At 33.6% G+C, this 21181-nt stretch overlaps 1 protein-coding gene across 3 annotated transcripts in view; it reads left to right on the top strand.

Annotated features, from left to right (window-relative positions):
• LOC118183624 (neprilysin-2-like) overlaps positions 1-21181 on the top strand; it is a 132116-nt gene that overhangs the window by 75391 nt on the left and 35544 nt on the right. For 2 of the 3 annotated variants that reach the window (XM_085826472.1, XM_085826474.1), the window contains exons 9-12: positions 2527-2604; positions 2707-2876; positions 7575-7639; positions 18248-18299. In XM_085826472.1, the coding sequence (XP_085682598.1) occupies positions 2527-2604; positions 2707-2876; positions 7575-7639; positions 18248-18299 (365 nt within the window). The remainder of the gene's footprint in view (positions 1-2526; positions 2605-2706; positions 2877-7574; positions 7640-18247; positions 18300-21181) is intronic. The other variant, XM_085826473.1, reaches the window with a different exon arrangement.

The following is a 21181-nucleotide window of genomic DNA, read 5'->3' on the forward strand; positions in this document are numbered from 1 at the left end:
GCAATACACGCTCCTTCAAAAACGAGTTTTCCAGAAATATCCCCAAATCACCAAATTGGCAAGGAAATGCTAAATGTCGCCAACAAGGCATCAACAATTGTTGCCAAGAGCGATCAGGAGAGTTCTTTTGGTTTCAGAAATGAAACAAAATGCTTCAATTGTTTAAAAACAAACAAAATGCTAAGAATTTATTTATTTATTTATTAGTTATAAACATGTTTACATACGTTTAATATGTTCATATTTTTTAATTTAGTTTAGTAATATATACTCCTAGTTTTGATTTAGGTGTATAGACTGAAGAGTCTGACGTTTTTCTACATCTGCGTTTGGTTTTTGAGAGTTCCTGTTTCGAAGCCATCTTAAATACTTATTTTCTTTCTCAGTTCAGCCTTAAAATAGTATACAGAATAGTCATTAAAAGGATTTGATACATTGTTACCTCAGCTTGATTAGGATGCTATGATTTGGCTGTAAGCGACATTTTCCTGATTTTATTGAAAGACTCTTTGTAACATCAGGAGGTATGAACTCTCAGTGTTCTCCTTCCCACCAGAGGAATATTTTCCTGCTGGCTTCCTCGTGGTCTAGTTCAGGTAAATGTAGGAAGTTTTCATCGGGAAAAAAGTTATTAAAAATTATATTAGGTTTTCTTTTTTAGCCCAGAAGGGCTATTAGTCTCAAAACGGCATTTTTTGTTGAAACACTAAAAGCGCCGAATCACTTTTGAAATTGTTGTCATCAAATATCACCGCTCTGTATTTATTTAAAAAAATAACTAATGAAGAATCTGCGTGAATGTATGTATGTTTCTCGCATTGTGAAAAAAATGACGGTGCCTAGAGCCATAAAATTTTGAATAACATAATCCTCCACCCGTACATGGGCACTTGGAAGCCCGAATTTTGAATTTGTTTTATCATCTGTTTCATATTTCAAAAACCTTTAACAAATTTTTGATTAACAAAATCAACATTTCAAAGCGAGCAATGGCAACACTGGGTGGGAAAAGAAAATTTATCTCTAGCGCGCGAGACTGTTTATCGGACATTCTAAATATATGCTGTTTTTAAATATTTTATGATATTATTGTAATTGAATTTTATGTGGTTTAAGTGCGGGGAATAGGGTATTTAATAAATAAAGGCAACACACAAAACCTTAAAAAAAGCCCCTTTGTGAGTAATATAAAATATGAAAGCTTTCAGACTCCCCCCCCTCCAACCGCGTTGCCTTTGTTTAAAGCACAGACGAATTTCTGCTTTATGCACTGACAAAATAGGAAACATAAAACATTAGAGTCGTGTCTGTAAATCACGTGAGCGGTTCATAATGCGACTTTTAGTTCCTGCGCGCTTTTGTAATGCTGGATATTTGCTGCTTAAGACGATCGCTAAGGGGGCACCATTTTCTCTTCCCTAAAGAATAGCTTCAGTTTATATGAGTTAGAAGCTGTGACTTTACGTAATATTGAAATGCATTTTCTGTATGCTGAAAATCTGCATGCTGAAAGTGCTGAAATTTATTTTCAGATTGCTTTTCAGTATATTGTTGCATTCTACGAGTTGGTGGATTTGGAATGATTGATGACAACACTTGATGAGGAATAAAAACTAAGTTTATTCGTCAGTATTCAGTTTCAAAGACTCGTCATATCCATCGAAAAATTAGAATAAACACGCTGAAGTAATCAGCAACACAGCCTTTAGGCTATCATGCTATAACGGTGAAGACTACTTCACGACAGAGCACTAAAGTACAACTCCCGACTCAGGCGATCGCTCTCGAGCTAATCTCTCAGCTCAGGACACTACTCGACTCATTATACTTTTCGCACAGGCAGAGTATTTATAGCTTTTAACCTGCCTTCGAGAGCATTCTGCGGAAAACCGGTAAATATTCGTTCTAGAATGTTCTCGCTCCGTCTATGTCATGTCACCAAATGCGCGATATCGCGCCAGATCTGGCCACCCTTCCTTTCTTTGCCATATTCTAGCAACCCTAAATCCGCTTTGCGGAGAAATTATCTTACCGCAACTGGGCGTTCCGTAACAATATCTAACCGACAAAGTAATTTGAAATAGGTTATTTGAAATGCATTAATTAAAAAGTGTTTGAGCTAAGGAATATTTAACAGCGAGTGCTTGGAATGAATTGCTCATAAAAAAAACTTCATAGTTACCTTATATTTCATCTTGTGAGTAAATGGAAGCTGCGTTACTCCATATTGGTTGTTAAATTTAAGATTAAATGGGTTTTAATTTCTCTTTGATGTGTTATTTCCTCTAAACATCGTAAATACAAATGTTTCCAAATGAAATTTCTTGTCTTGTACATCACCTCATCCCGTCACTATCGTATAATATTTTACAAATTTGGCTTAAATCAAATACTTGAGTGTTTTTCTGTATTTTTAACATAATGAAACAAAAACTTATCTAAAAATTAATTAACCATTACATATTTACGAATACTTTTTAGGAACAATTGTTATATATATATATATGTATATGTTTTGTCATGTAGGCTCAAAGTATGGAACTGCATGTTAGTTATCCAGATCTGCTTCGGAATGATTCTTTTATCGCCAAGCGATACGAAAATGTAAGTACCATTTTTTATACTAAAATTTTCGCAAACTACCTTACCTATAAAGTCTGAAGAATCCGTTAAGACTTTGTACAATAAAATTTGATTGTTTTACAGTTGAAACTTACCAACGAAAGTTATTTCGACAAAGCCATGAAAGTGCGCAAGTGGTCAACTGACAATTTCCTTTCTCAATTGAGAAAAACTTCTCAGAACTACTGGATAAGTGTCTACAGGTGGTCTACTAAAGGCCAAGTAAAGAACTTGATAGAACTGCAAGTAGATATGTATGTTATATTTTATTTACAAACGACTATTGGGTTAGCAACAAAATAATTTCCGTTTGCACAAATACGAGAGCGTTATGTTCGTTTTGTTGTTCTTCTGTCAATCTTATAATCCTTTTTTCCTCTTTTGGGATTGGACAGCTGACACTTTTAGGTTGCTATAGAAACACACGACATGTGCTTTTGTTTGAAACTGTTAGTTTACAGTGAGTTTTAATAAAGTCAGTGTTTGAGGTGCAAAAGTTTGGGGTGCAAAAATAAACATACTCGGTATATTTTACTTTTTACTTCCTTGTACAAAGTAAAAAGGAAGTATTGTAATCTCGAAAAGTTTCAGGCAGCATATTTCAACCAAAATATCCATTTCTCCCGCTTTCGAATGCAATTTAACGATGTATTTGCGTGATATCTGTAAGTAAGGGCAGAATAAAAGACTCTTTTCCTCCACAAAAAATATAAAACTGCTTTACAATGAATTTTGAAGAGAATTTTTCGTGGCGTCTGTACGAACATATGTACGTACGTACGTATCTCGCATAACTCAAAAACGAGTAGCCTCAGAACGTTGAAATTTTATACATAGGGACTACTCTAACATGTACATGTGCACCTCGTATTTTGGTGCAATCGGCCGCGCCAAACGTATATAAATTTAAAATTTATTTATATATATATCCACTCAGTGATCTCGGTTTCTTTACTCTTATATGTTTGTAAATTGTGCATTTTTTTTTTTTTTTTTTTTTTTTTTGCTTTAAAAATTATTGAATTATGCTGCTATTATCTTCCGGTTAAGGTAAATCTGTATGCAATATTTTTAGAATTATCAACATTTAAAAGTTGTTTCAGTGCGGCTAAGCCTAATAATTTTGCCATGTCGGCCATTGCTTGTTTACATTTGAAACAACAGAATAGTAGATTTGTTGCCAATTTAGAGAAAGCAAGCTTTGCAGTAACAAAGATAATGCCTTCTTTTATTATTGCGAATTAATCATGCTTAATCCATTCTGGAATTTATTCGAGACAATAAGTGTTTAAGATTTACTTCGTAATTTTCAATACAGACATTTTGAGTTTTAATGTATTTTTGCCTTGTCGTGAACTGAGAACTGAATTAATTGAATGAGAAATACGAATTAATTGAAAATTCGTCTGTGAAAAACTTTTGTTGTTGTTGTTTGCTTAATTTCTTTTATACGAGGGCCATCCAGGAAGTAGATTACGTTTCCGTCTGTGTCCGCTAGGGGCGGGGCTAGCGCGGCCATCTTGGGGTCAGAGCGTTGCGCAGCTCAGTCTGCATCTAGCCGTGCTAGTGAGAGGTTCGTGCTGTGCTCCGTTCAGATACTGTGACGGTTTGAAATGTCTGCGTTAATTGAAAATCCCGCGAGCTGCGAGGTGCGCTCAGTAATAAGGTTTCTGACTGCAAAAAACTGTAAACCGATAGAAATCTATCGGCAGCTTCGTGAAGTGTATGGGGACAACATTATCACTGAAGGTGGAGTGCGTCAGTGGGTCATAAGATTTCAAAATGGCCGAACCAATGTTCACGACGAAGATCGAAGTGGGAGACCCAGCATAGTGACCGCCGAACTTCTCGAAAAAGTCGATGCTTAAAGTCCGTGAAAATCGAAATTTCACAATAACGGAACTTTCTTTGAGTTTTCCACAAATTTCGCGAAGTTTGTTGCACGAAATCATCAGCGAAAAGCTTGGTTACCACAAGTTTTGTGCAAGATGGATTCCAAAAATCTTGACAGAGGACCACAAAAATCAGCGAATGGCTGCAGCGTTGAACTTTTTGGACGCTTACCATAAGGATGGTGACTCTTTACTCGATCGCATCGTTACTGGTGACGAAACATGGGTGAAACATGTGAACTGTGAAACGAAATTGCAATCAATGCGTTTTGATGACGACGCACAGCTGCAAGAAGAGGTAACGAAGTGGTTGAAGGCGCAGGCGGCCGAATTTTTCGACGAAGGAATTTCCAAGCTCGTACATCGCTACGATAAATGCCTTAATTTGTATGGTGACTATGTAGAAAAGTAGTATTTGAGTGTGGCTTTCATCTGTATATAATAAAATTTGTTTCCTATACTTTGTTTATTTTTTTATTCCAAAACGTAATCTACTTTCTGGATAGCCCTCGTACATCGCTTTAGATTTATTATGGTATTTGAATAGAAAATGTGGCAACGATTAGATAATTCTTAAAATGACATAAATTTTGTGCATTCTGAGTTAAAAAATTATTGAAATGTAGCGCTGTTAAGTGAACCTAGGGCCAGAGTGTCGCTATGGTAAACAAATATAGTGAATTTTAAAGAGTGCATTTATTCTATTGTGGTTTATGCGCTATCGACGAAGTAGATTTAATTCAATCCAATACGTTTAAACGAAATGCAAGAAAAAATGCGTATAATTTAATATTCCGTACAAGGAAGTCATGTGGTGTACACATCAGATTTTTTATTTTCATAAAGACAAGAAAGCGGCTGGGGCTCACAAAGAGATATATGATATTTGTGATGTGTTCTTGTTGCTAAAGCTCACTTGTCCGATCTATAGTCAACCCAAGCCCACGAAATTTGTCAAGGAGCGCAAGTTTAGGCCTTGAGCACCTTTCGGATGACAGTGCGATTTACCTCAGTTCCGCCCCCAATTTTGATAAGCACCTCGGGCGAACAGGTCTCCCACCCCTCTTCTTCTACCACCGGTTTTTCGAGAGGACCTTCGGCTCGCCGCATATTTAGAGTGCCTTCATGCCACACGGACACTATATATTTACACACATCCATGCCTTCTCCGGGACTCGAACTCAAACTCTTCGGCACGGCAGTCAGCGATGTTAACCATTATACCGGATCAGCGGTGTACTTATGATGTCGATTGCTTAACATAACACATATATCAGAATTGTTTTAAAAAATTTAGTTCTGCAGATTTTTCACTTGATGATGACCAACGTTCTGGTCAAGTTAATGATGACAAAATTAAAGCCATAACTGAATCGAATCGCCGCATAACTTCGCGACAGATTGCAAAATAGTTAAATGTATCACACGCAACAATTGCAAATTACATAAGATGTCTTGGACTCGTAAGAGTCTCAATATTTGGCTTCCGCGTGAATTGATAGAAATTCGCTTAACGCTACGAATCAGTGTTTGCGATACGCATTTCAAACGTAAGATAATCAACCCATTTTTGAAACGAAAAATAACTTGTGATGAAAAATGAATAATCAAAAAACATCATGGTTAAAGCCTGATGAATCAACGCAAATCATATTGAAAGCTAAATTGCATCAACAAAAATCATGCTAATTCAGGAGTCAAACAACAAAAATCAGCTTTATATTTTCAAATTTTCAAATTTTCACAGGACTTTGTTTGAATTCTGAATTAGTATTTGTTCGGCGTGTTATTGTGTCTTAAATCAATTTGGTGAGTTTACAAAGATGTATATTTTATAGCTGCGTCCAAGCGACCAAATGATTAACTCAGAATGTTTGCTACTGTGGCGGACCACACGGAGGTAAGAAAATCGTGCCGCATAATAGCAAACTGGTTTATATTACGATTATGGAACCTTTCCTTCTTTACACAGATGTTACTTGAGTTAAATTCCCTGACATCTTTGATCAATTTTCGATTTTGTCTTTTCCCGGTAGCCTGGCAACCCTGCCAAAACCATATAAAATACATTATTTCTAAGTTTATTTGTAGTGATTTATCATGTTGTTTGCCTGGAAATTGTGATTGCAATTTGTTTCAAGACTTCCCTGCAGGAGAAAATCATTCTATATTATAATAAATTAGTTTTAACCCTTCAGGGGGTTGTAAATCAAGTTTAATCTTCAAATCTAATGCTGTTGTTTGATAGCAACATGTATTCTGTCAAAAAAGTGGTGCTAAAAAGGAAGCACAAATTTAGAATCTTTAAACATTAATTAAAAATTTACTCATGTTGCACTGTTTAATTAAAATTATCATAATTAGCAATTTCATGCTAATTATGATAATTTTAATTCAACGAACCATAAATTTCCTTTAGTTGATATCTTAGAATAAAATCGCTCCAATTTCATTTTGTAATGGTTTCTATATTTTTAGATGAATATCGATTTCAAAAGCAGCTGTATAAAAAGATAGATTTTGTAATTTTGTACAGCTTGAGGTTTCAAACTCTCTGACCAGCAAAGCCGTATATATGCGGCTTAGATTATTTTTTGTGACATTTTTACGAAAGTATGCATACATGCATCTTGGACTATATCCAAGAAATCAAGGTAATATATTAAAAATCCATAAATCGAGGTATAAAATACCAGGGGCATTTTCTTTTTCAAATCAAAAAACTTCCTCTTTCCCTTGGTAGTTTGCACGAATTTAAACATATTTTCTAACTGGAAGTACAATTTGTCTATTACTACTCTTTGTATAAATACAGGCCGTACATGGACCTTTAAGATCATGATATATATTAGCATTCGATTATGCTAAAATACGAATAATTCTGCATTCTGTAAAATCTAACTTGAAAAACAGATGGACATTTTTTTAATTTTTCAAATATTTCCTCCGGAGTTCTCTCATTGGAGCTTTTAAGTTTAATTACAATTTGAAAAAGTTTTCAGAAATAAGTTTACTACAAAAATAAATATGTTTTAATTTGTTTTCATGCTTCATTTGCAGATTTCCCGAATATCCAAACGGATCGTCTGCACAGATTATTTACTACTATAGTTCTAACAGACTTGGTAAAATGATTTTCTTCTTTAACTTTTGAAATTTATTGTTACTATCTTAATAGCTCGAGTTTTCGCATGGATATATAAAGGCTGTTCGGAGATTTTTTTCGGACACAGACGAATTTCATTGTATTTACAGATACTATTTTATCGAAAATTTTTGTGTTTTAAATGTTTCATTTGATAACCCTTATTCTTCCCTATCTTTCTACACCGTAATTTCCAAGACAGTAAAGCATTTTTAGATGTAGCGGAAGAGGTATTTTATCCTATTTCTCTCAAAAAGCTTTTTAAAGTCCAAGGAGGATTGTTTGACGTTTGGACAATCAGCATTTTAAAAATCCAAAAGTGCTAAAAGTCTGTAGTTGATATATCAAGGAGATTTAGAAGGGATGTGAATGAACGGTACAGCCTTGATACACATTTCTTATTCCATTTTTTTCGAAGAAATTAACAGCGGATTTTGAAATGCGGTTCTTTGCTTTGTTTCGAAGCAGTTTTACTAATTGAATGCACTGTGGGTAAAGAGAAGGTATTTCATATTTAAAAAATTGGGTATAAAATATGTTCCTGATAAGTTGACTTTAACAGTTTTCTTCGCTCTCTTTTATTTTTTGTCGTTATATCAAAAAACAACAATAAACATAAATCTCTTAGAAAAACTTTTATCCTTCAGATTCTTTGAACCTTGTTCTAAGTTTTTTCTTCTCTTTGATGATAATAAATGGATCCCTTTTCATTGCTCTCATTTAAATATACCCAAGAATCATCTATTCTGACAACATTTTCCCATTTTTGTCCGAATAATTGTTTCTCATAGAGAATTCTGCATTGCAACTGCTTTTGGAAACATGTCGTGGAGAAAGACGATGCACATTACGTTTTTTTGCTGTTTCAAGACTTAAGTCAGCATTAATCACTTAGCATTAATCATTTGACACTGGGTATTTTAATGATTATTCAACTGTCCTTTGACTTCGAGGATTTTCTTTTAACATTAATGTTCCTACCTTTACAACATTCGAAACATTCTGTTTACACCTTGGATATATATTTTGAATAATTTTTCTCCTTGGAGCCGAACTTTGACTTCTCCCCCCTTTCTTATTGATAATATCATCTATCGTTACATTAGGTGCCGAAAAACCATAGCTTTCACGAAACCTTTTAATAATGCAATACGAATAATTTTCTTCGGGAAGAGCACAAACATAGCCTTCCGTCCATTGCTTCTTTAAATACGCCATTTTGCAGGAAAACACAATCGTCAAATAGCAGATGATAATTTACATTTTAAAAAATGTAGTTGCAGTTAAAACGAAATTTTCAAAGCAGACGACTTTTTTATAGCAAAGAAAAATCGTCTAAAAAAAATGTGCGAACAGTCTCTGTATATACAAAAAAATTTTTAAAAATTTGAAACCTTTAAATCACTTTCTCATAAAACAGGAAAAATAAAATACTGTATACAGAAACTAGATTAAAATTCCGAAACAAAAGTAACACTGCAGAGTAAAATAATTGCCGCAGATCACGAATAAAAATAAAATAAGCAGAATGAAACTCAAACATGGTGTTAAACTTTACGTAACATCATCTACAGCAAGGATGTCAAACTCGCGGCCCGGCCAATATATCGGCAAATAATAATATATAATAATAAAATAACATATCGACGAAGAAAAAAATGAAATGTTTACTGCTAAGTAATTAACGATAATTTATTCAGTGTTGTTAGATAACTCACAGCGAGCTGACACACACACTACTAAAATTACAAATGCGTGTGAGTAGCTTGCGTTCGGCTACCTTCGCCTTTTGGGGGACACGTGCACTCAGAACTTGTACGCATCCCCCGATAGCCGAATGTGGCCGAACTCATGGTCTCAGTTTTCCAATCATAGTTTTGTACGATATATTGGTGCATGCATGTGCATGCACTTTGCTTTATTATTAATTATTACTTAATTCATATTGTTACGGATTTCATAGTTATTTATTTAGTTAGTTTTTTTTAATTTAGAATTGTAATTAGATTTGCTTCATGTTGCCTTAGCAACGCAGACGATTTTTGAAAAGACAGCTGCGTTGGAAGGTTAAAAATAGAACAGCGCGTGCATTTAATACCTAATAAATAAATATCTCGTAATTGCTGTTGCCATCCACAAAAATCCAGATATTTATAGATGTTTCCAGTATATTCGAGAAATTAATTATAAAGCTTATAAAAGCCGAAAACAAACAACTCATCTCAGTAGTAGCTGTAGATCTAGCGAACTGTTTGTTTACTTAATGCTGTGATTGATTTGTAGCGATTTCGCGGTGAGATAGAATTAGTTTCTCTGTTTTGAATTGATTTTTGCTAAACTTTTGACATTTTGTGATATTGTTAGCATATTTTTGAAAAAATATTTCAGCATTTTGATTTATCTCTTGTGGAAAGAATAAATTTTTGTTAACTTTTTAACGTTAACCGTGTTTATTCCAGCCCTTTGTATTCAGTATGTCTATATTAAAACCAAGTGGTAGTAAAATTAAACGAAAAATCGCTGACGAACATAGAATATTCCAAGTAAAATGGGAATTAGAATATTTTTGCTGTGAAATAAAAGATAAAATAATCTGCTTGATATGTAATAATACTATTAATGTACCAAAGTTATATAACATTAAACGTCATTACGAACAACACAAATCGAAATGTAACAATTACGAAGGATTAATGAGAGAAGAAAAGTTGAAAGAGCTCAAGTTAGGAGTGAAAAAGCAACAGTCCATGTTTAGTAAAGTATTGCAAGAAAGTGAAGCGGCGGTACATGCAAGCTACGTCTTGTCCGAGTTGATAGCTAAACATTCGAAGTCTTTTACTGACGGTGATTTCATCAAGGAATGCCTAATGAAAGCTGGAGAAATTGTTTGTCCTGGAATTGTGAAGGCTTTTCAATCAATTTCATTGTCTTGAAATACAGTTGCGGAAAGAATTACTGATTTAGCCGCGAATTTAAGTGATCAGATCAAAGAAAATCTTCTAGTTTCGAAAGCTTCTCCATTGCCTGTGACGAGAGCACGGACATTAGTGGCAAAGCTCAATTAGCAGTGTTTCTTCGTTCTTGTGACAAGAATTTTAACATTTTTGAGGAATTACTGGAACTAATACCGATGCCTGGTACTACCACAGGAGAAGATATATTTGCTTGTGTTTTTGGACTTCTGCACAAATACAATCTACCTTTGGAAAAATTAAATTCTGTAGCTACAGATGGCGCTCCATCAATGACCGGGAAAAACAAGGGCTTCGTAGCATTACTAAGAAAAACACTTAGTGAAATTCACGGTTCAAACATTCATCATATGCATTGTATTATACATCAAGAAGTTCTATGCACAAAAGTAATAAATATGGAGAATGTTTTGTCGTATATAAAAAAAGTTATAAATTTTATAAGATCTCGAGGTTTAAATCAGCGTCAATTCACTGCTTTCTTAAGTGAGTTAGTGAATATTAGGGTTTGTCCTACTATACCGAGGTACGTTGGTTATCTTGCTCCAAGATTCTCAAACAATTCTGGGATTTGAAAGAAGAAATATGTCAGTTTTTAAAAACGAAAAATCAAGACGTAAGTTTGTTTTACGATCTAATATGGATACAAGATTTATCTTTCTTGGTTGATATAACCAAACACTTAACCGATTTAAATTTATCGTTACAAAGAAAAGATCATATCATTGCGAACATGTTTGACATAATTAAAGCATTCAAATGTCAACTAGTTTTTTGGGAAAAACAACTTAAAAATGAAGATTTGACGCACTTCCCGACGTGCAGCATAAAGAAATCAAGTTTAGATGATACTTGTTCGTATCAAAAATACGCAGAAAAAATTTCAAATTTAACAACTGAATTTGAAACGAGGTTTAATGATTTTAGTTCCCTCGAAGACAAATTTTTTTTGTTTTCTTCGATTTTCTCAATATGTATTGACTCAGTACCCAGCCATATGCAAATGGAGGTGATCGAGATTCAATGCAACTCAAATTTGAAAGCAAAATTCATTGAAGTGGGCGTGCCTGAATTTTACAAATATTTACCCGCCAGGTTTGAAAATACTCGAAAATTCGCATATGAAATTATTTCTATGCTTGGTAGCTTTTATCGGTGCGAGCAGTTATTTTCAGTCATGAAAGGTAATAAGTCTCCTATTAGAAACCGTATTAATGATGCTCACCTTGGGTCAGCGTTGAAAGTTATCACTGCAAACAAAATTTCTCCCGAAATAGGAAAGATAATAGCAGAGAAGAGATGTCAAGTATCAGGACGTAAACATTAAATTTTTCTTGCTCTTTTCTATATAAATATATATATATATGTTTATTATTGTATTATTCGAAATAAATCTACGTTTCTATGAATATTGATTTTTTTTTTGCGGCTCGCCTAAAGTTAAACCTTGTTTGTTTGGCCCAAGTGTACCTATGAGTTTGACATCCCTGATCTACAGGGTTAGGTGTCACTAGACGTGTAGTTATTGTCTCGTTTCTGAGCCATAAAATGAGCAGTTTCATAGTACGAAACGCAATATTTATTAATAAAATAATCTGAATTGTTCATTATTTTACCTATCTTCTACATGATTGTAAATTGCAGAGCAAGGAATAATCATCACTTGGCTAAAATCTAACCATAGGAATTAAAAAATTATATTAGTTTGAGAAATATTAACAATTTGAATTAGTGGACTCAAATTGAAATTCTGAAATAATGCGATTTTTAGATTTAAAAAAATTCTGTTAGCCAAGCATACTGCTAATTGCCTTGAACTAAAAAGAATGAGCTTTGTAGACAAACTTTATTAACATTCTAAAACATTAAATATTCTTTAATAGAAAAATGCCTGCAGCACAGTGCTGTTAAGGAAACTATTCCATACCAAAAAGAATAAACATAAACAAAAATAATGTTGTTGCCATTCACTCAAACTCAATAGTGAAACAAAACAGCTTGCCAGTAACCAAGATTATCGTATATTAATGATAACATAGAATTAAATACTGAAAAAATAAATAAGGCAAAAAAGTGCAAATATTAAATATGTATCCAAACACCTACTGGAAACTTAATAGAAAATAGAATGATCAATTATTTTGCTAAAAAAATAGGTGGTAACCGAAACGAATAATGGTAAATAACTCAAAACTTGGAACAAATTTATAAATTTCTTTGAAAAGGAAATTCAGAAATTTGAAAAAACATGAATCGAAATCATTGCACTGTTGAACGAAAAGCTGAAAATGAGTAGTACTGCAGTTTCAAGTACTATAATTATACAAATATTACTGTTACGAATTTTGTACATAGATAGATGATTTTAGTGTAATTATATGTGAAATTGATGTATTTTTCTGTGTAATGTAATATAAAAAAAATTTGTTAGAGACAAGCTATGCCGCGAAAGTAACAATACAGGGGCAAGTGCATTTAACATTAAATAAATGGTTAATTTGGCGTGATATCGCCAAGCTGACATCAGTTTTGGCGACTTATCTTGTCGCCAAATTTGACGAGAAATCTCCAAAAGTCGGCAAACGTCGCGACAAATCAATCCTTTCAGTCCAGTGCCTGTATAACCGTAATAGCTGTTGTTATTGAATAAATGTAATGGATCACTAGGTTAGCTGTAACCATAATTCGACCGTGGTATTGCTTTCCAGTAATTTCGAGAATGTACTAGAAATACCTCGGGGCCGCGGGAAAACTATACAAGACCAGAGACATAGCATCTGCTCTCAGTTAGTTAGTTGTTATTGTTTTCAGTTCAGTGTGAAATAAGATATCTCTGGATTAGCTTTCTCTTTAGGTGCGCTTTATATTACGTTGCTTTTAACTTTCTTAGTAGTTTCGAGTGTAACTACAGATTGAGCCCTGCGATACTGTGAACACTTGTACGAGTATTTCTGTGGAAAATTCTAGAACTTTGAAGTATTTCATTTGATAAAAATAAATTTTAGTAACCTACCGTCGGACTTGTGCGTATTCAATATATTACGAACCAGTATGCACGCAGCATTGCTAACCAAAATGTCATGAAAATGAGAAAATGTAATTAAACTATTTTTTCCGGCCGAAGAAACAGGAAGAATCAGGTATACCCTCGCCAGGATTTGTTTTCCAAATGCCAGCCGGTCGTGCTACCAAAAAAAAATTCCACATATTCTCTCCCATTTAAAGGGGGCGTTGGTGAGAAAAGGACAAAATCCAATCAACAAAATTCAAACGAATTAGGGGTCCATAATATTTTAGCTGGGAGCCATTGTAGGATTATTAGTCCTTTCGGAACAAGAAAGAACAAACATCATTAGCCGAAGATGCTTCCGACTATTAGCAAAATGCAATTCCGACTATTAGCAAAATGCAATTCCGACTATTAGCAAAATGTAATTTCGACTATTAGCAAAATGAAATTCCGACTATTAAGCAAAATGCAATTCCGACTATTAGCAAAATGTAATTCCGACTATTAGCAAAATGCAATTCCGACTATTAGCAAAATGTAATTCCGATTATTAGCAAAATGCAATTCCGACTATTAGCAAAATGCAATTCCGACTATTAGCAAAGGTAGTACTAGATGTACAACAAAAGAACCCAGTGAGCAAAGCAAATATTCCTTACACGGTATGACAGAAATAGTCATAAATTAAAATTACAGAAATCATCTTTTGAATTTTGTGAACGTCACTGCCCCACTTCCGAAATAGTCGCTTGCGTAATGGAAAACTCAATTAAAACTATATGCAGATATTTTCGACATCCTGAATTTTTACATTTTTTAAAAATTTGTACTGGATGCTTTTCTTTTCTGATTGTTTAATTATTTTGAAGAAACAATTTTTGAAAGGCTAATTTTAACTGTCATATTCCACCAATCAGCCTTGAAATTAATGTTATCTTCTCAACATGGCATTTTTTCTTAAAGTATACAGAGGTCTAATTTTTTTTTTGCCACTTTTCAGACATGAAATACATCTGTAGTAAAATATGAATTTTACTTCCATGAGTAAAAAAATCTCTACCATATGATTTCTTGACAATTCCATATTTTAAATGGCAACAACCGTTAAGCGAAGTATCACTTACGGTATATATATATTTTTCGAAATAAAGCATATACATTATATACATTGAACTGCGGTGCTTAACCACCAGGGTGCCTGGGCGCATAGCCCTACCCCTCATCGAATAACATGATAAAAGTTTCGAATTATGAGAAATATAACTGAATGTGCTAAATAATTAAATAAATACATATTTTTTTCCTTAAGTACCTAATTACTAATCCATACATAATTAACTATTTTTAACAACTATTTCACAGAAGAATACATGTACGCACAAGAGAAACAAAATACGAAGTGCGACGCCTTAGTGCCACTAGTAAAAACAAAATGCAATCAGGAGGAAAAAAGAACAATATACAATAAAGAATCTGAGCAACAATTTGCATAACACATATACAAAATTACATATTACTAACATTTAGGATCGCCCTTGGGCGGTTAATGAAATTGGGGTCCCTAGTAACATAACAATAGTTAACAACCACAGGATTGTCCAGAAGTTCCTGTTTATCATAAAATGCCCTAGATAGGCGGCAATAAAAATCACAAAGATCCTCTATTCTTAACTCTTTACGAATTTGGCTATTCCGAATGTACCAGGGGGCATTACATATCATACGCAATACCCCGTTTTGGGCAGCTTGTAACTGCCTTCTCAAACTTTTGCACGAGTATGCCCAGACGGGGCATGCATAACTAAGAATTGGACGCAACATGGTTTTGTAAATGAGCAACTTATTATCAATAGATAGAACACTGTTTCGAGCAATTAAGGGGAAGAGTGAAGCTTTACTAGCTCGAAACTTCCTGAGAATATGTGTAACGTGTGGGTTCCACGTATGAGATTTACTGAGGATCACCCCAAGATAAGGGACCTGCTTGACCCAGAGAATGTCCACACCATACATTTGCAGGTGAGTCGGGAAATTCTTCTTAGTAGTAAACAGTATGGCATGTGTCTTGTACTTACGGTATATGGTTTGTAAACAAAATCTAATTTATTGCTCCAATAAAAATAAAAGTCTGTAAACAAAATTTTGGATTATGTTTTATTATGTATGCGTAAAAACCAGTTTTTTAAATTTATACCAACATAAGCAAATGTTGATTTCTTTATTTCTTATTAAACATTTTATTATTGCGTGCATACGGGATCGTAGAAGACTGAATGCACAAGTCCGATAATAGGTTAATAAACATTTATTTTTATCAAAAGAAATATTTCAAAGTTCTGGAATTTTCCACAGAAATAGCCGTACAAATGTTCACAGTATTACGCAGAAGTTACACAGCAAACTACTAAGAGTGTTAAACACAACGCAATGCGAAGCGCGCCTAAAGAGAAAGTTAATTCGACCTCACTCTGAACTCGCAACAGTAGCAACAACAACAAAAGGAATTAACTGACTGACTAACTGGAATTAACTGACAGGAATCAACAACAGAAATTAACTGACTGACTAACAGTAATTAACAAATATGAATTAACTGACAGGAATTAACAACAGCAATTAACTGACTGACTAACAGGAATAAACAAACAGGAATTAACTAACAGGAAATAACAACAGGAATTAACTGAGAGCAGATGCTCTGTCTCCGGCCTTAAATAGTTTTAAGCCGGCAGCCAAGATATTTCTAGCATTGTCTCCTTCCAGAAATTACTGGAAGGCGATATGAGTGTCTAATTACGGTTACAGCTAACATAGTGATCAATTACATTTATTCACTTACAGTACTTATTACGGTGATACAGGGACAGAACAGAAATGCCGCCAAATAGTCGCCCAAACCGTTGTCAGCTTGGCGATATCTCGCCAAATTACCGAGATACCCATTTACACAATGTTAAATTCACTTGCCCCTGTACTCGTAGTTTTGTTGCAGAGTTTTCTCTTAAAATTTGTCTCGCGCTACGTTACACAGAAAACTACAACAATTTATTTTGCTCATAATTCTACTAAAATTACCTATCTAAGTACAAAATTTCTAACAGTACTTCATTGAGCAGTTAATAGCAAATAGCCCAAAGACGGAATTTGTCCAGAAGGGCTATTAATGTCGTTTTAGCAATTTGTGTCGATTCACTATAAACGCAGGTTCACTTTTCAAATTGTTGCCACCAAATATTAGAGCACTGCGTTATATTTAAAGAAATTAAATAAGGAAAAATCTTATGCATTGTGATAAGGTTACATAAAAGAAGAAGAGACTGAAGATTTATATGGACAAGGATGTCTCGTGAGCATAAGCTGAAAATTATTATTTTTTTAACTTACAAATACGTTTTCAATAGTTATTAAAATAGTCTTTATTAAAATAATTAAATCATTGGCAATGTTAAAAACGCAAGCTCGAGAGCCACGAATTGCTCTCGCACGTAAAAGGTATAGAATGTGATTTTTGAAAATAGTAAGTTTCTCTCTTGTCGAATTTTATGTAGCCTTTTTTTTTTTTTTTTTTTTTTTTTGCGTTCAATAAAATTTTTATGCTGTGTTTTGTTTTGAACCTGATGTCACAACCCAGGGTTTGCATAGCGGTTTCGCTCACTACACAACAGTATCTTTCTCGCACTGTGAAAAAACAACGGTACTTAAATCTGAAAACAAGGATCTGGAATTCGCTTTTTTATCTGTTTCATAGTTTGTCGAACATTAAAGAATTTTTGATTGAACTGAACGATTTCAAAGCGAGCAATGGCACATTCTCGCCTGCGGCTTGATATAAATAAATATTAGCTGTAATAGAAACAGCCTTAATATGTGCTGCGTTATTTTAGATTAAACTCCTATTATAGTGATTCTATACTTTTCCGCGAGAATTCCAAGTAAAGGCTTTCATATAGTTCATCATATACAGTTAAAAATTGATTGTATACGCCTGATTGTTTATGATTGTATATGCTTATCATGATTGTGTATATAAATATAAGAGTTTTCAATACAAAATTTGAGAAGTTTTGGATTATATCGTAATATACAGTTTTCGCAAAAATCTGTTCGCGTCTTCAAATAAAATATCACTTACGATTTATCAATCATAGCCAACATCTATTATGTTGTCCTCATTGATATAAATATCTTAAATAGTAAAATTAAAAAGTTTTGGATTTTATTTTAATAAAATGTTTCTTAAAACCTGTTTTGGGCTTCGAATAAAATACCACTTCCGTTTGTCCCAACTTTATCCCAACCCAAATCAAATCTCCACATGAATGCAGAAAGTTTAAACATGGAAAATGGAAGCTTTTAGAAGTTTCACGTATGTATTATCGTGGTTGGAAAAAAATCGTCACACACAGACAGATAGATGTCATCCTAAAAATTTTAAAAACGTGTAGTGGGGAAAATGCCTGGTTTTTTTTAGGAATGATTTAAGACTTATGTATCCAATACTTAAAGGATTTTCAATATTTTAAAACCCTAAAATGATATTGGATCTAGGCAGAAAATTTTTTTATTATTTTTCTATTATTTCTCATGAAAAGAATTCATTTTACAGATTTGCCAGCAGGAATTTTACAACAAGCATTTTTCAACAGAGGTCGACTACAGTAAGTTATCGCACTACCTCAATGATGCACAACTCCCAGTCCCTTTTAAAAATTTTTTAGCACTCTTGAATTTTTGCTTTAAACACGGTTTACATTTTATAGAACTCTTCTTTTTATAATGCACTGTTATTTGATGCACAAATCCTAGCTCTTTTTAAAAATTTTGTAGCACTTTTGAATTTTTCTTTTAAACGCGGTTTATATTTTATAGCACTCTTCTTTTTATAATGCACTGTTATTTGATGCACAAATCATAGCCCTTTTAAAAAATTTTGCAGCACTCTTGAATTTTTCTTTTAAACACGGTTTACATTTTATAACACTTTTCTTTTTTGTAATGCTTTGTTATTTCCATGACATTATTTCAAGGATCTAAGACTTTGCGCCTTCGCCTATCACCGTCGCTCTTTAGCCAACAGGACATTCCGTCGCTAGCTGACTCGTCATACGCTGTTTCGCCCTCAAGTAGAAATGAAATACCTTATAAAGTTACTTGAAATATATACAAATGTTTACAGATATGGGATGTAAAAAATTTTAAATAGTTAGTTATAAAATTATATCAATATCAAACAGAACAAAATTTATGGCATTTCATAATTATGAGCTAAATTTTTGTATTGAACAGAAGTTATGTTATAGTTGCAAAAATTATTCACATGCAATATTTACACGATTCGTCAAAATTTCTTGAAATTTTAATTAGCTAGTTCAGAAAAGTCACTCATGCTAGTAAAAAATTCCCATTTTCATGAAATCTTAAACGAAAAGAGAATTACTTCGCAATCGGGTTAAAAAATTACTCTCTTGAAATTAATAAATATACAGAGGGTATATCAATAATTTAACTTTTATATCATGCGTAACGATATATTTGTATAAAATTGTACACAAAATCATTTTACATATTACTCAAAAACATTTAATGATAGGAATTTGCTGGAATATAAATGTTCACAAATATCTGGTTCTTTAAATGCCTAAAGTTTAGATTAGTTTTAGGTAATATTTTAGCAATTCTAGAACATGTATTAGTTGCAAAGCCCTTTTTCTTAAATTTCGAAAGAAATTTAAGACAGCCAGATGTATATAATAGAAAATCACAATAATCAAACTAAGCGAACTTAATATAATATTGCAAGTTATTGTTGCGTTCGGATTCGTAATGGACTGAATGCACAAGTCGATAGAAAGTTAATAAAATTTATTCTTATCCCACGAAATACAACAAAATGCCAAAATTTTCTCAGATATATTCATACAATATCGCAATATCTTATAGTAGGTATATTTTAAACTTCTAAAACTTCGAATAGAACTCTATTCAGAACACTGAGAAAGCTAACGCGATCTCACCGCGAATTCGCTACAATCAATAACAGCACTAAGTAAACAACTAAATTGAGATGCTTTTCTCTGGCTTTTAGAAGCTTTTTAATCATGCACGAGAACATTCTGGTAATTTTTATTTCTCGAGTTTTCTGGAAAGCAAAAGCAATTACGAGATATCCTATTTATTAAATGCGTGTGCTCCTGTATTTTAACTTTACCGGCGTAGCTTTCTCTTTAAATAAGTCTCGTGCTGCATTACACGGGGATTTAAAACAATTTTAATTAATTCTACCAAAAATAGCTAAATAAATACAAAATCAGTAACAGTATAATATAGGCATAAAGAAAAATATGTCTTGACTATGCAATATATAAACAAAATTATTAAACTAAATAATCTTAATATTATACGGCAAAATATAATACCTTCATGTTAAGAAAAATATGTCTGGCGAATTGTCACGACAGTGAAACGGTATGACAGCGAAACAGCCACGTTGAAATGGCGGTAGCAAATAGTCCCATTTTTAGTTTTAAATAATAAAGAAAACTTCATTTTATAAAATTATATACAAGTAGTGCAAAGTATATCATTTTAATAAGAAGTGCTTGAGCAAGTGGGGATACACACTCTATTTCTTGCTTTTCTACCGTCGATGGCGGTGGCTTATTCTTCTGTTGGCTAAGAGGCAAGAAACGCCAGCTAGCAAATCGTAAGGCATGAAAATTCGGTAAACTGTATTGCATTTGTCGTAGCAAATACTTTCTTTTCGCCATCGACGGAACAGCTGGCTCACTGGGTTATTTGCTTTTCAGCCTGTTGGATTACCTGTTGGATCTCGTCGATGGAATTAAAAATAAATATAAATAAGGAGCTTAATACTGTGTCCTCCGCGGATTGGCCATGCTAGATGAAGAACATTGAAATAAGAACCAGAACATGGAAAGAAGGTGCATGGTGGGGACTGCTGAAACTAAGCGGAACACTTTTCACTATTATGTTACATGTTAGGCATACAGTATGCTTTAAAACCCCTTCGCGCCGACTGTCACGTATACGTGCCAGCAACGAACACACTTACCTACCGGCCGACACGCAGGCGTGCCAGAGGATTGTTCCGTTCTCTACCGACTGTCACGTATTTGTGCCAGTACTTTGGAACGTTTTTCAAACTATAATTTCTGCCAGAAGATGGTACTGTATGTCCATATGGTTTCAGATACATGTAAATTAGACCTTCTACTCGAAATGAGAGAAGCATGACTCACATACACGTGTTTTTGATTATATAAACAAACGGGGAAATAAATGTTTCCGAATGGCGTGATTTATGATGTCTCTTTAAATCGCACTTTATTCGCACGTGGTAGTTGTTTACTGTAAGTAGAGAAGTTTTATTTTCTCTAAAGCGTTGGGTATTTCGGTTTGCAGTTCAGTTTTTAGAAAATAATTAGATCTTGTTAGACGTGAATTCTTTGTTTTTACCGTTGCAATGTCGAAGCGTCGAAAATGTTTAACAGAGCATGAAATAGCAGAAATGATGCAAAAT

This window comes from Stegodyphus dumicola, chromosome 11 (genome assembly GCF_044657685.1).
Source record: "Stegodyphus dumicola isolate Sdum_Otavi_A_Nest chromosome 11, ASM4465768v1".
Taxonomy (NCBI): Eukaryota; Metazoa; Arthropoda; class Arachnida; order Araneae; family Eresidae; genus Stegodyphus; species Stegodyphus dumicola.